This window comes from Sesamum indicum, linkage group LG8 (assembly GCF_026168435.1).
Source record: "Sesamum indicum cultivar Baizhima isolate 11 linkage group LG8, ASM2616843v1, whole genome shotgun sequence".
Taxonomy (NCBI): Eukaryota; Viridiplantae; Streptophyta; class Magnoliopsida; order Lamiales; family Pedaliaceae; genus Sesamum; species Sesamum indicum.
The window spans coordinates 1,859,781-1,871,546 of NC_142664.1; the positions used below are offsets into that span (position 1 = coordinate 1,859,781).

Here is an 11,766-nt window from a genome sequence, read left to right on the forward strand (position 1 = left end):
TGGACTTTTTTTTTTTTTTGTACCATAACATTTTTATTGTTATAAAGCCAAAAATCATATTTTTTTAGTCTCAAAAAATATAATATTAGGCTTTTTTTTAGTCCTAAAATTATAATCTCTTTTTAGTTTCAAATAACGTATTTTTAGTCCCAAAATCACAACAGACGTGACTTGTTAAAACTAAAAACATGTGATTATTGATACTAAATTAAAGAGTAAATTACAACGACCTCCCTTGAGATTCTTTCGCATAATTACGAATACCCCTTGTTGTTTGAAAAACTACTAATACTCTCTCGATTTTATCGGTCTTCTAACAATTAGCGTAATCCGTTAGATTTTCATTCATTTTTTATGGTGAATTGAAAAAAATGATCTTGTGAATTAAAAATTATAGATTTATTTATTTTTTGAAATTTTTTTATTTTTTTGGACTAAGTGAATAATTTTTTTATAATTTGTAAAAAATTTTCATCTACCCTGTTCGATTTTCTTATAAATTCTATTTTTTTTTAAAATAAAAAAGTACAGTAATGACAAAGTTAACAATTTCATACCTCAATCCAAAAATTACACAATTTCTTCAAATATTAGGAAAATATTTATAATTTTACAAATAAAAAAAGAATTTATAATTATGACTAATTTTAAAAAAAAATATTGTAATTTATCTTAAATTAAATTATATTTTTATATGGGAATATGAAACCATTTTACCCGATAAAAAATTAACAAGAAGTCGTCAGTCACTACAACATGGGAGAGAGAGGGAGAGAGAGAGCTATTAACGTTGTTGTGTCAGTGTTAGCAATAGACAGGTTCCTGCCAAATGATGCGTCACCATCTGCCCACCAGCCTCCCCCAAGAATCCCATGTACAAATCACACACACGTGGCGCCACCCCACCACTTCACCGCCACGCCAAACATCAACCCCCATCTCATCTCATCTAATAAAGCGGTTCCTTTCTTTTCTTTTTCCATGTTACATATAAATATCATCATCATCATGTATGTATGTATATTCAATCCATCAAATCAGAAATCTGGTATACCAGATACATACAGTTGGATAAAGAAACTCCTCCCCCTAAACCCACTTGCTGCTGCTGCTGCTGGTTTTTATCTTCTTCGATTATTGGTTGTGGAGTTGTATATATACATATACTGTTTTTGTGCTGAGTATTTGACTCCATTAGAGCATCCCATTGATGGAGGTCCCTGTGGGGTTTGTGCCCAAGTTCTGGAGCTTTATCTCTTTCTTGCCCTTCTTCTTCTTGCTCTTCATACTTGGCCTTCTCAAAGGTATACATACATTTCCCATCATTTCTTTACCATTTTGTGCTTCTTTTCAGTGCTAGCTGTTTGGGTCAAGAAATGCAGAGACTGGGGAAAGACATATGTTTTGTTGATGGTTCATGTTGCTTGCTTTGCTTATTGTGTATTAAACAGTGCACCTGGGGTTTTTCATAGTCACAAGAATGGTTCTTTTTATATATGTTTTCATCAAAAGATTGATTGAGATAAGAGATCATGAGAATTCCTTTAAACTTGAAAATTATGCTCTTGCATGAAATATTTATATCGCCTTGGCTCTTCCCCAAGAATGATTATGGCCGTAATTGCTTGCGATGTCATCTCATCTCAATCACCGAAAAAATGAGTTGAAATGAGAATTTTATTTGGCCATGTGATTAGACGTGAAATGTATTTGAGATATGTCTTGAAAAACTTATCACAAGCAATCGCATTTGAGGTTGAAAAATATTTCATAAGATGGGATGGGATGAAATATTCTATGGAAGACATAGCAAGCAAGCACAGCCTGAGAATTTTGGCTCCATCCTTCCCAGTCCCTGATCATGTTCTACGGAGGACCTACTTTAGTTAGTTACTAAGTCGTCGGACAGTGTCGTCATAGTATTCGTTTGTGGCCTGAATAGAGGCTTGTGTTCTAAGACAGAGGAGAGGTAGGACAATCTGCAGTCTCAAAAGAATGCACGTTCATTTGCCAGAAGACACATACTGTCTTATCACTCAAAGGCACCATCACCAGGCAGTTGCAGCTGTTTGTTTTTTTCGATTCATTTGGAAGCTCACAAGGAAGATACGCAAACACAAAGTTAATAACTAGGAGAAAAGGTTCTGGTATTAGTATGTGAAATTCAATTAGGAAGAAGGGGTAGAAGGAATCTGATCTTGCTATCCGAGTGTCAGCTATGACTATGCAACTTCAGTTCTAATGTAATCTCTTAAATTCATAAGATGTGTTTGCTTGGCTGTTATGTGGGAGCAACATATACTCAAAAAATTCTATTGCAAGTGCTAGGGGTTATTTTCCTTCATCATGTAACTTAATTTTTGGTATAGTTAGGTAGTGTGTAGTAGATATTACTTTTAGTACATTATCATGGCTCGGTGCTTGTGCAGGGTTTATAATATGTCCAGTTGCCTTAGCCATCATAGCTATCGGAAACTCAGCAGTTGTGGTAGGCCTTTGGCCTGCACATTTCCTCTGGACTTACTACTGTGTGGCAAAGTAAGCTTTACTCATGGTGGTTATGCTTTTAGATTTTGCATCCATGCTTGACATGCAAATGTTAGTGTATATATATATATATATTTTTCGACTTTTGGAATTAATGCATTGGTGATGTCTTCTGCTTCGGGAACAGAAGCAGGAGGCTTGGCTGGATCTTGAAGATACTTGCATTGTTTTCGTTGCCCGTACCATTGATCCTTTGGCCTGTCATTGCAATAATTGGAAGTGTCCTTGGTGGGATAGGGTACGGCTTTTTTGCTCCCTTGATTGCAACATTTGAGGCTGTTGGAGAAAATGTGACCGACAAATGGTTTCACTGTTTTTCGGTGAGTCCCGTTTGCTCTGATGTCCCTTTCCTCATAAGGTCTTGTTTTGATGAGATAGCACCATATATAGAGGTTTCAGTTTAATGTATCCTTAGGGAAATTTCCCATGTTTCTATGATAAAACTGCAGTTTACATGATGATCTTGTGTAGAGCCGCTAGCATTTGTTAGGACAGCTTCGTCAACTAGGTTGCAAAAACAAGCTAGTTTTAAGATATGGTCTCCAGACACCATGTTTTCAATCTCCATTTACAGTATCGACATTGTTAATTTAGTTTCACCAGTAGCCCACAATGAGTGTTTATACATAGCTCTTCACTTGTATCAAACCTTTTGTTTATACTATAGGAAGTTGAAAGCTCAATGTAAGAGGGAATATATAGGTCATCGGTATCTTTCTCTAATTATTTTCTTAAAACATTGCTTAAAACTTATCAGGATGGTTGCTGCTCCACTCTTAAAGGTAGCTGTACAGCAGTTCGGGATTTTACAGATTTCTGCTTCCACTCTTACTTCTCCTACATGGATGAACTGAGTGAGGAGGTGCACGAAGATGAGAAACCTATCGACATAAAGTGAGAAACTCACTACTCATAGGAAAATGTTCGGTGAATTATAGACTAAATTTTTGGTTACAGAGATTCTTCTTGTATTTATCTTTCAGGTTGTCGAAGCTCCCTGCCTGTGTCTTGGTTTCTGTTCTTGCTATCCCTGTAGATGTCCCTTTCATCACAGGAGTAGCTCTTTGGAAAAGCCCGTACATGTTGTTCAGGGGATGGAAGAGGCTTTTAGAGGATTTGGTTGGCCGGGAAGGTCCGTTTCTGGAAACAGTATGTGTGCCATTTGCTGGTTTGGCAATCATTTTATGGCCTCTGGCGGTGATAGGAGCTGTGTTGGCTGCTTTTCTCTCCAGCTTTTTCCTTGGCCTTTACGCTGGACTCATCGTTTATCAGGTGTATAGTTGTCTCCTCATTATTTCTCACCTCGTCCAACACCAACCACACCAACAGCGGGAAAGAAATTAAAGGGAAGTGATGATAACTTCTCCGAACTTGGAAAATAATGTTTCTTTCGACTGTCCTTTTCTTTGGGACTATGAATTATGAAACTTATGAGTGTTTTGATACGTGTGAATCCAGGAAGATTCTCTTCAGATGGGATTTGCGTACATTATTGCTGTGATTTCATTGTTTGATGAGTACGCAAATGATTTGCTTTATTTAACGGAAGGCTCATGCTTTCCCAGGTATCATTTAGACTAAGATTCTAAATTGTTACTAGGGAAGAATATGGGAGTCGTGCATTGCTCTCAACCTCTGCTAGTTTTTCTGTTCGCATCTTGATTATGCACAGCAACTCTGATTCAGTGGATCCTTCTGACAGCCAGGCCTCAGTACCGTAGAAACATGAAACCTTGCAGCGGGCTGGAGAAACGGAGGTCACTTGATATAAAAAATGACAGGGAAGGTTCATGGAGTTCGAAGCTGGTTTCGCAAGGATCGAGAACGCTAAAGCAAGCTATTCAACAATATACGCCAATGCAGGTGTGTGGTTTCCAGGCACTCAATATGTAAGAGTCTACTTCTCTTTTGGAAGTGAGATTTCATTGCCGAATTATTTCAGGTATGGGATTGGCTCTTCAAGTCGTGTGAGGTGGATGGTAAAACACTCGTTCAAGAAGGGTTGATAAATGTTAAAGATATTCAGGACTGTATCGTCAAGGGGGACTGCAAGAAGCTGGGTATCAAGCTCCCTGCTTGGTCCATTTTGCAGTGCCTTCTGAGATCAGCAAAGTCTGGTTCTTCGGGTCTGATCATCTGTAAGTTCTTACCCCTTGCGACCCATGTTATCCATTTTGTTGGTTTCTGTCGGGCTCGTATAAAATGGAACATCTTAATGTCAACATTGTAGCTGATCAAGTGGAGTTAACTAAACTCAACCTGCCAAGGGACAGAGCATTCGAGTGGTTCATCGGGCCACTCTTTACCATGAAGGAGCAAATAAAGGGATTACAACTAGAAGAGAACGAGGAAATTTGCCTGAAAAAGGTGGTTATAGCTTGTGAAAACAATAGACCGGAAGACTGGGACGACACTGGATTCCCATCAGGCGACAAAGTCAGAAGAGCACAATTGCAAGCTGTAATTAGGAGGTTAGTAAAAGCATTATGGTGTTCATTTCACTGATGCTCTTCATTTCCTCTTTTACTGTAAGCAGTTTTTGCGCCTGCTTATCTGTATAACAATATTTACTTTATAGTGCAGGCCTTATCTTTATAATCTTTTGGCCCCATATCTTAGTTATATGAACTAGAAATTCATACTTTTAACAATTTGATATGAGAACTATGACGAAAAAGAGAAACTTGTCCGTTGGATAAACTAAAATTTTTCTCCTCTAGGGCTTTTGCTAACGCTAGGTGATGTATATTGTTTAAAGCTTATAAACAAGTATGATGAGACTTGCCTTTTACTTAACAGGCTGCAAGGAATAGTTGGTTCCATGTCCAGACTACCAACATTCAGACGGCGTTTCAAGAACCTTGTGAAGGTGTTGTACGTGGAAGCAATCCAGACGGGTCTCCTGGATAAGCATGTTGCCGGTACCTCAAAATCTGGCAGACACCTCTTTGGAAGAGGTAGAAAACATAGAGATACAGCTGCGGAGGATCATGACCAGAGTACCAGTGATGTTGGAGTGATGGTATGACTAATGGATCCTTGTGTAAATGAATCTAGTCTTTTTATTTCAGTGATTGATGTATCTTGAGAATAAAGATCACTGCTGCACAATAGTATAGCTGAGCAGTTAAATCAAACCAGCATCTCAAGAGCGTTGATGTCTATGCAGCCCTAATGTCTGTTAGTAAGAGTGCGATGTAGGCTTTACAGAGAAGAATTTGTAGTAAATAGCAAATGTGTTGTCATCTTCCAAAACATCTGAGCACGGAAGAAGCAAGAGTTGAGGAGAGAAACTTCAGCCCAGCTGACCCTCCAGGAAAGTAGGAGATGGCATAGTACGATAGAGCGAGGACCTAAAAATACATAACAGGGGTAAAGATATCAAAATTTAAGAAATAAAATTCAGTAACAAGAAACAAAGTGACATTCGTTATAAAGGTTGTTTTAGATCACAGTTTCATGGTTTTATTGTGTTTCTCCCAATTTTGTCCTTTACCATACTCTTATTAGGGGCCTCTTGCTGTGACCTACAGTCTTGTGCAAAATGCTAATTTAATCTATACATCCCTGGGCTCATGATATAGTGCTAAAGCCTAGGTAAAAAGACTGCACCTCTTTAACCACCTCACAGAACCCTATGAAAGCCATTATGTTAAGCCAAAGCGTTCGTGAAACGCAGAGAGTGCAAGGAAAAACATGTTGCATGCTGATTAGAGGAAGTGGACATGCTTAATAAAAAGTTTAAAAGCAGCAGCTGAGATGAAGGACCATAGATGGACATACTAAAAGGTTTAAACTGGCATACGTGCAACAGTTTCAGCGGAGGCGGAGATCTGCTCAATCAAATCTGTGATAGAGGTGGCTATGAACCAGGGGGTCCTGGTGTCTGAAGTACAATAAAGCAGCATGGAGCTGTAAAACTGCCCATTGGACGGTAATTTTAAAACACTTCCTAACATCGGGATGAGAGTACTTCCAAATAAGAAACTGACAGGCAGTAGGGAGAAAATTTGTGCAAGAAATGTATGATTTAGTACTAGGAAACACCATAATGTGACATATGGGCAAGTCCTAAAATCAGTTGTCAACTGTTACATTATACGTGGTGAGCATTTATCTATGATACCAAGATTACAGTCTGACTGGGTGGTGTGAGGTCATTCCTATTATCAAACTGTGCGCTACTCATGTAAAAGATGATAAATGAGGAATAAGGAAAATAACAGGATGAGCTCAGGAATAACAAAGATTATAATGACAGAAAACAGTTGATACCTGTAACACAGAGAAAATAACCGAAAGAATGTAACTGTGAAGGACCATGGATACATAAATTGTACTGGCCATGCTGCCAATAAATCCAAATGTGAAGGGGAGTCTCTGTATGAAAGAAAAATGAAACAAGTTAGTGAAGAGCATGGAAAGTGAACTCAAAGAAAGAAATACTATTTATTAGATCCTGGAAAGATAACAACAGAGGTCTCTAAAGCAAAATACCTCTTTTGATAACATGTGGCTAAGCTGACTTCTTGGACCTTTTAGAGCAAAGAACGAACCAACTATGAAGGCACAACCGATAGTGAAGCAGATTGCAAACTTCTGTGGTTTTAGAACCATTACAGGAAGGAATATAGTGAATGCAATGAAGATAAAGAAGACCCCAGAAGCGAGGAAGATTCCAAAGTACATAAGAGACTTTCCGGAAGGGACACTACTTGTCGCAGAGTTGAAGCTTCCAGGTAATTCCTTCACTCCTTTGGAAACCCTGTTCCAGAAAAAGAGAAAAAAGGAGAGTTGAAACAGGTTGACACATAGGAGAAACTTTCAGGATAATCAAATATGTTTTAGCACCACTTATGGCAAAATGTTTCTCGTCAACATGGGGGATAATGCCATAACGTCAAATAGAACATAACTTCTTGCCTCTTGCGGCTTCAATCAGAATATATTAACTAACTTTTGCCTCCAGTTTCTGGCACAGACAACAAAACTTCTGCAGAAATCCAGTGATGATGTGGGTGTAGACAGTGTGAAATAAGTGCCAGTTTAGCTGCAAGGCCAACTGAAACAGACTAAGCACATATGAGGCTCAAAGTACGAAACTCTACTTAAATCAAGAACATATATGATTCTGGACAAGCCATATATTCCATATCTTTAAGACCGAAGACCTGAACTTTCCAATTGCATATCACAGTCAAGCATCTCACAGTTTAGTGGAAGATTTACTACTATAAAACATCTCATATAACCATATGAATGGAACTCTATGGGAAGAGAAGAGCAAACAACAGAATAGTTGAATGGTGACATATACCAACAAGGTAGCTTGTGGTAAAGCTACTCAGCTATGATACTAAACCATCTGCTATGTTACTTCAACTCTGAAGAATCAGCACAAGTGTAAGATGTAGAGACACATCAAAATGTCATTTCTATAAACCCTTGATATTTTCATAACATTTAAATCCTTGATATTCTCATAAAATTTGATATTTTAAAAACATTTCTCCAATTTCTGTAGGAAACATGTGAGCGAGTAATTAGAAGCTGCAAATGTCTATTTGATATGTCTGTATGGTAAAGAACAAATTGAAAATCACTAATATCCATCTTCATGGTGGCAGTAGACAAGTGTCTCATACCCTCATCAGTAGGCAAAGGTAGCTAGGTCTATTTAGATTTTGAAGAGTGGGAGACTTCAAATTAACTTAGTTGTTCGCGCTTTTGCCTTGTCTTTGAAGATAGCAAGCCTCTGGAAGAGGTTGGGATGTGCTTATTCCATTCATTTACCAGCTACAATAAAAGGAGGTAGGCGGGGGGTCTTCACAGGAAATTTTGTATTCCTTGAGCATATACGACTAATATATTTTAGAAATGGATTGCACATTTTTTGGCCACAAGACATAAATTTGTGCTGGCATCTTAAACATCTGGAGCTTCAGCATAATCTCTTAAATTGTCAAACTCACCAAACTTAGAAAACTATAAGACCATACAAAGCTACTAGGAAGACCACACAAATCTCAGCAGGAAAGGAAATAAATACACCATCCCGCATGTGCCCGCAGATAATTACAATTGTCTACCAAATGTATCAGTTAATTCAAAGCAGAGAAGGGTGGAATATGTGCACCATGCAGCTCGTTTGACTGCGGTTGCAGAAACAGCAGGTATGGAGTTCTTTTGACAGTTATTAATGAAAATATTATCGCATCAAGTCGACTACGGTAGGGTGATGTATTGGATTTGCATATTGGAAATATGCTATGACTTTAAGGTTAGTGCAAAAGTAAAATTTGCGCATAATCTGAAACCGAAAAAGAAATTCTTTATAATCAAGCATCAGCAGAAAATCAAATCCAAACACTAGGACTAGCTCGGGATTGCGAGGGGGGGGGGGATGCAGGAAAGAGGATTTTCCGTAGGTGTTTTCGATTCATACTCACACGCCGAATGTAGACGTGACCTTGTCGTTGGCTGTCCGAACGGCGGCTTCCAGATCGAAGGAGGAGGAATCGCCGTCGGCGGCATTGGAAGAAGCAGCGTAAGCGTTCCAGTCGGCGAGCAGAGAGGACGAGGTCTTGTCGAGATCGCTGCTAGGTCCGCCCGAGAACCACGCCTGCGCTGTCTTATGCATACTGACTATTATCTGTTCCGGCCCCTGCTAATCTCGGAAATCACAAAAGAGAGAACAGAGCGAAAAAGATCGCCCGTGTCCAGTGCGTGACCGGTGTAATAGGGACCGCGGAGGAACAATGGCTGCGGCGGTCTAAAAAATGGGAGTGGTGTGAACATCTGATTGCGTCTCCGCCACAGTCTTCTTCTTTTCCTTTTAATCTTTTTCTATAGGATCAGTAGATTTCTCATTTTCTAACTATTTTCGTTTTTATACTTTAATATCTAATTTTTTTTGTTGTTTCAACTAACCATTTCAATTTTGCTAATTTTGTATTTTATCATATATTTTTTTGCTAATTCTTTTTATTCAAAAAAATATCACATGTTGTTAAAATATCACATCACATAACCCTTAAATATTATATATTTTTTTTTTGCAAAAAACTCGATAAAAAAAAATAATTATAAAAGATAAAGTGCAAAATTTCGTAAAGTTGAAAAGAAAAAGTTTACATACCAAAGTGTAAAAACGAGTATAGTTTGAATGACAAAATATAATTTACCCTATAAAATATTGTAAAATATTTGATAATTCTTTTTAAAAAAAAGAAAAAAATTATAAACTACAACGAAATTAGAAACTGTTTGAGAAAAGGTAAGAACATTTAGAAGTTCTTATCTAAATATATTTTTTTTAAATTTTATTGTGAATATAAAATGTTTTTATATTTAATCAATTTTAGAAATATTTAAAGCGTATGAGCTTATAATCTCTTTTAAATAAATTTATTCAAAATCCTTTAAAAAATTATTTATGATGCGGTTTATTAATATTTGTTACAATGAGACAATTGTGATTTTAATGATATAAATTAAGATTGTATGAACCCGATATATTAATTATAGTACTATGATATAAAATAAGAGACGTGAATTGAAAGTTATTGGGTTATCTACTTATAAATGCAATCGTATTTTCAAAGAGAATTTAATCTCTCTCACCGGAATCATTATGATGGCCCATTATTTATTGTGAAATTCAATCATTTTGAACTTTGATCCAACGTTTCTTTAAGATTTTGTTCATTTTTCAACAAACTTTAGTTATTTTTGTATGTTTTTGCCATTGTCATTTAGAACTTAAATAACTTAACTCACCTCTTAAGATAGGTTGAGTTATCGGCCCAAAAACAAAATCAAGATAAGAACTTAAAAGTTGGTTTTGTCCTTCCTCCCATGCCTTCCCACCTTTCTCTCTCCCGCTAACACACTCCCCCCGTCTTCTTCCTTTTTTCGCCTCTCCCGTTGCCCCCTCCCTCGATCGCCATCAACCCCCTTGTCCTCTTCCCCCACCGTCTCTCATTTTCTTCGCCTTGCCCCCCTTTCTCCCTCCGTTGTCACCCCATGCCTTCTTCTTACTCCATCACTCCTTCGGTCTTTTTCCATCACCAAATTACTTGCTCAATAAAAATCATTTTTTGAGAATTAAGGCTTTTGCTTTTTTTGCAGGAGGGAAATCTATGTTATAAATTTTACGGAAATATATGTCGTTTCACATTTAAAAATAAGTTATTATGCAAAATAAATAATATAATCAATGTCATCCGAACAAAATTATATAGCATTGTAAATTATCTATCTTGAATTTTTTTGTCATAATTTTAGGGGTAAATTACACATGCGTCCCCTAAGGGTAAATTATGTAGCCCCTAGATGATGAAGTGGACATTACTATTTTACCCTTGTTGAAGTTTGATGTGTATGGCCCAAAAACTCTTGGTGGTCGCGAAGCCCAGGCAATGGTTAGCACAACTGGAATGCCTCCAAAAGGGTCTCCAAGATGTACAACACCAGATAGCAGGGGCCCCGGAAGACAAACAGCAGGGTGTCCCCTTCACGGACGCGGTGATGCCGGACGAACTCCCAACGAATTGTCGTACCCCCGCTATTACTGAGTATGATAGGACGACTGATCCTCAAAAACATCTCCCACGTTTTGAGAATGCAGCTCTTTTACATAGGTACATAGACGGAATCAAATGTCGCGTTCTCATCACCACCTTCGCCAGGGCCGCGCAATAATGGTTCAATCAATTGCCAGCTGGAGCAATAGGAAGTTTTTAAGAATTCCGATCTTTTCTCCTACACCAATTCACTAGCAGTCAAAAGTTTCAGAAGACGGAGCTCAGCCTTTTTGTCATACGCCAAAAGGACAATGAACAATTGAAGGAGTATCTACAAAGATTCAACGCTACAGCCTTGGAGGTACCCTCCGCCACTCAAGAGGTGAAAGCCAGTGCTTTCTTACAGGGACTCCTGGATGGAGGCTTCTTCAAGTCACTAGTTAAAAACCTATTTCCAAGTTCGATGTCCTCCTGGCCCGTGCGGCCAGGTATATCAACATGGAGGACGCCCAAGCTGCCAAGAAAGAGAATCATGAGGAGAAGAGGAAAGAAGTTCGGGATGAGACCCCTTTTAAGAAGCATTGGACTGATTTTCGGGACGATAAGGTACCTTTCCAAAGGGTTAATGCAGTTTACACCCCCCCCCCTGCGATACTAATTACCCAAGCTCTCATGGCGGTCGAAGGAAAAGGCT

The 11,766-nt window shown here is 38.1% G+C and overlaps 2 protein-coding genes across 2 annotated transcripts; one reads left to right on the forward strand and one right to left on the reverse strand.

Moving 5' to 3' along the window:
* Positions 1 to 974: 974 nt before the first annotated feature.
* On the forward strand, positions 975 to 5,709 carry LOC105167415 (putative membrane protein At3g27390). Its single transcript, XM_011087121.3, has 10 exons — positions 975 to 1,304; positions 2,430 to 2,538; positions 2,675 to 2,867; positions 3,305 to 3,441; positions 3,531 to 3,819; positions 4,006 to 4,112; positions 4,254 to 4,410; positions 4,490 to 4,685; positions 4,778 to 5,018; positions 5,347 to 5,709. Exons 1-10 carry the CDS (start codon positions 1,211 to 1,213, stop codon positions 5,573 to 5,575), a joined length of 1,752 nt encoding a protein of 583 aa, XP_011085423.2. The 5' UTR covers positions 975 to 1,210; the 3' UTR covers positions 5,576 to 5,709.
* LOC105167414 (protein transport protein sft2) lies at positions 5,587 to 9,396 on the reverse strand. Its single transcript, XM_011087120.3, has 4 exons — positions 8,997 to 9,396; positions 7,045 to 7,312; positions 6,823 to 6,927; positions 5,587 to 5,900 (listed from the first exon to the last, which is right to left on the reverse strand). Exons 1-4 carry the CDS (start codon positions 9,185 to 9,187, stop codon positions 5,790 to 5,792), a joined length of 675 nt encoding a protein of 224 aa, XP_011085422.2. The 5' UTR covers positions 9,188 to 9,396; the 3' UTR covers positions 5,587 to 5,789.
* Positions 9,397 to 11,766: the final 2,370 nt, after the last annotated feature.

Excerpts from the sequence above, each read along its gene's own strand:
- LOC105167415 (XM_011087121.3), top strand. The coding sequence starts at position 1,211 with ATGGAGGTCCCTGTGGGGTTTGTGCCCAAGTTCTGGAGCTTTATCTCT. Across the intron at positions 3,820-4,005 it reads CTGGACTCATCGTTTATCAG|GAAGATTCTCTTCAGATGGG; the intron begins GTGTATAGTTGT and ends GTGTGAATCCAG. Across the intron at positions 4,113-4,253 it reads GAAGGCTCATGCTTTCCCAG|GCCTCAGTACCGTAGAAACA; the intron begins GTATCATTTAGA and ends TCTGACAGCCAG.
- LOC105167414 (XM_011087120.3), bottom strand. The coding sequence starts at position 9,187 with ATGCATAAGACAGCGCAGGCGTGGTTCTCGGGCGGACCTAGCAGCGAT. Across the intron at positions 7,313-8,996 it reads GTCACGTCTACATTCGGCGT|GGTTTCCAAAGGAGTGAAGG; the intron begins GTGAGTATGAAT and ends TTTCTGGAACAG. Across the intron at positions 6,928-7,044 it reads GCCACATGTTATCAAAAGAG|AGACTCCCCTTCACATTTGG; the intron begins GTATTTTGCTTT and ends TCTTTCATACAG.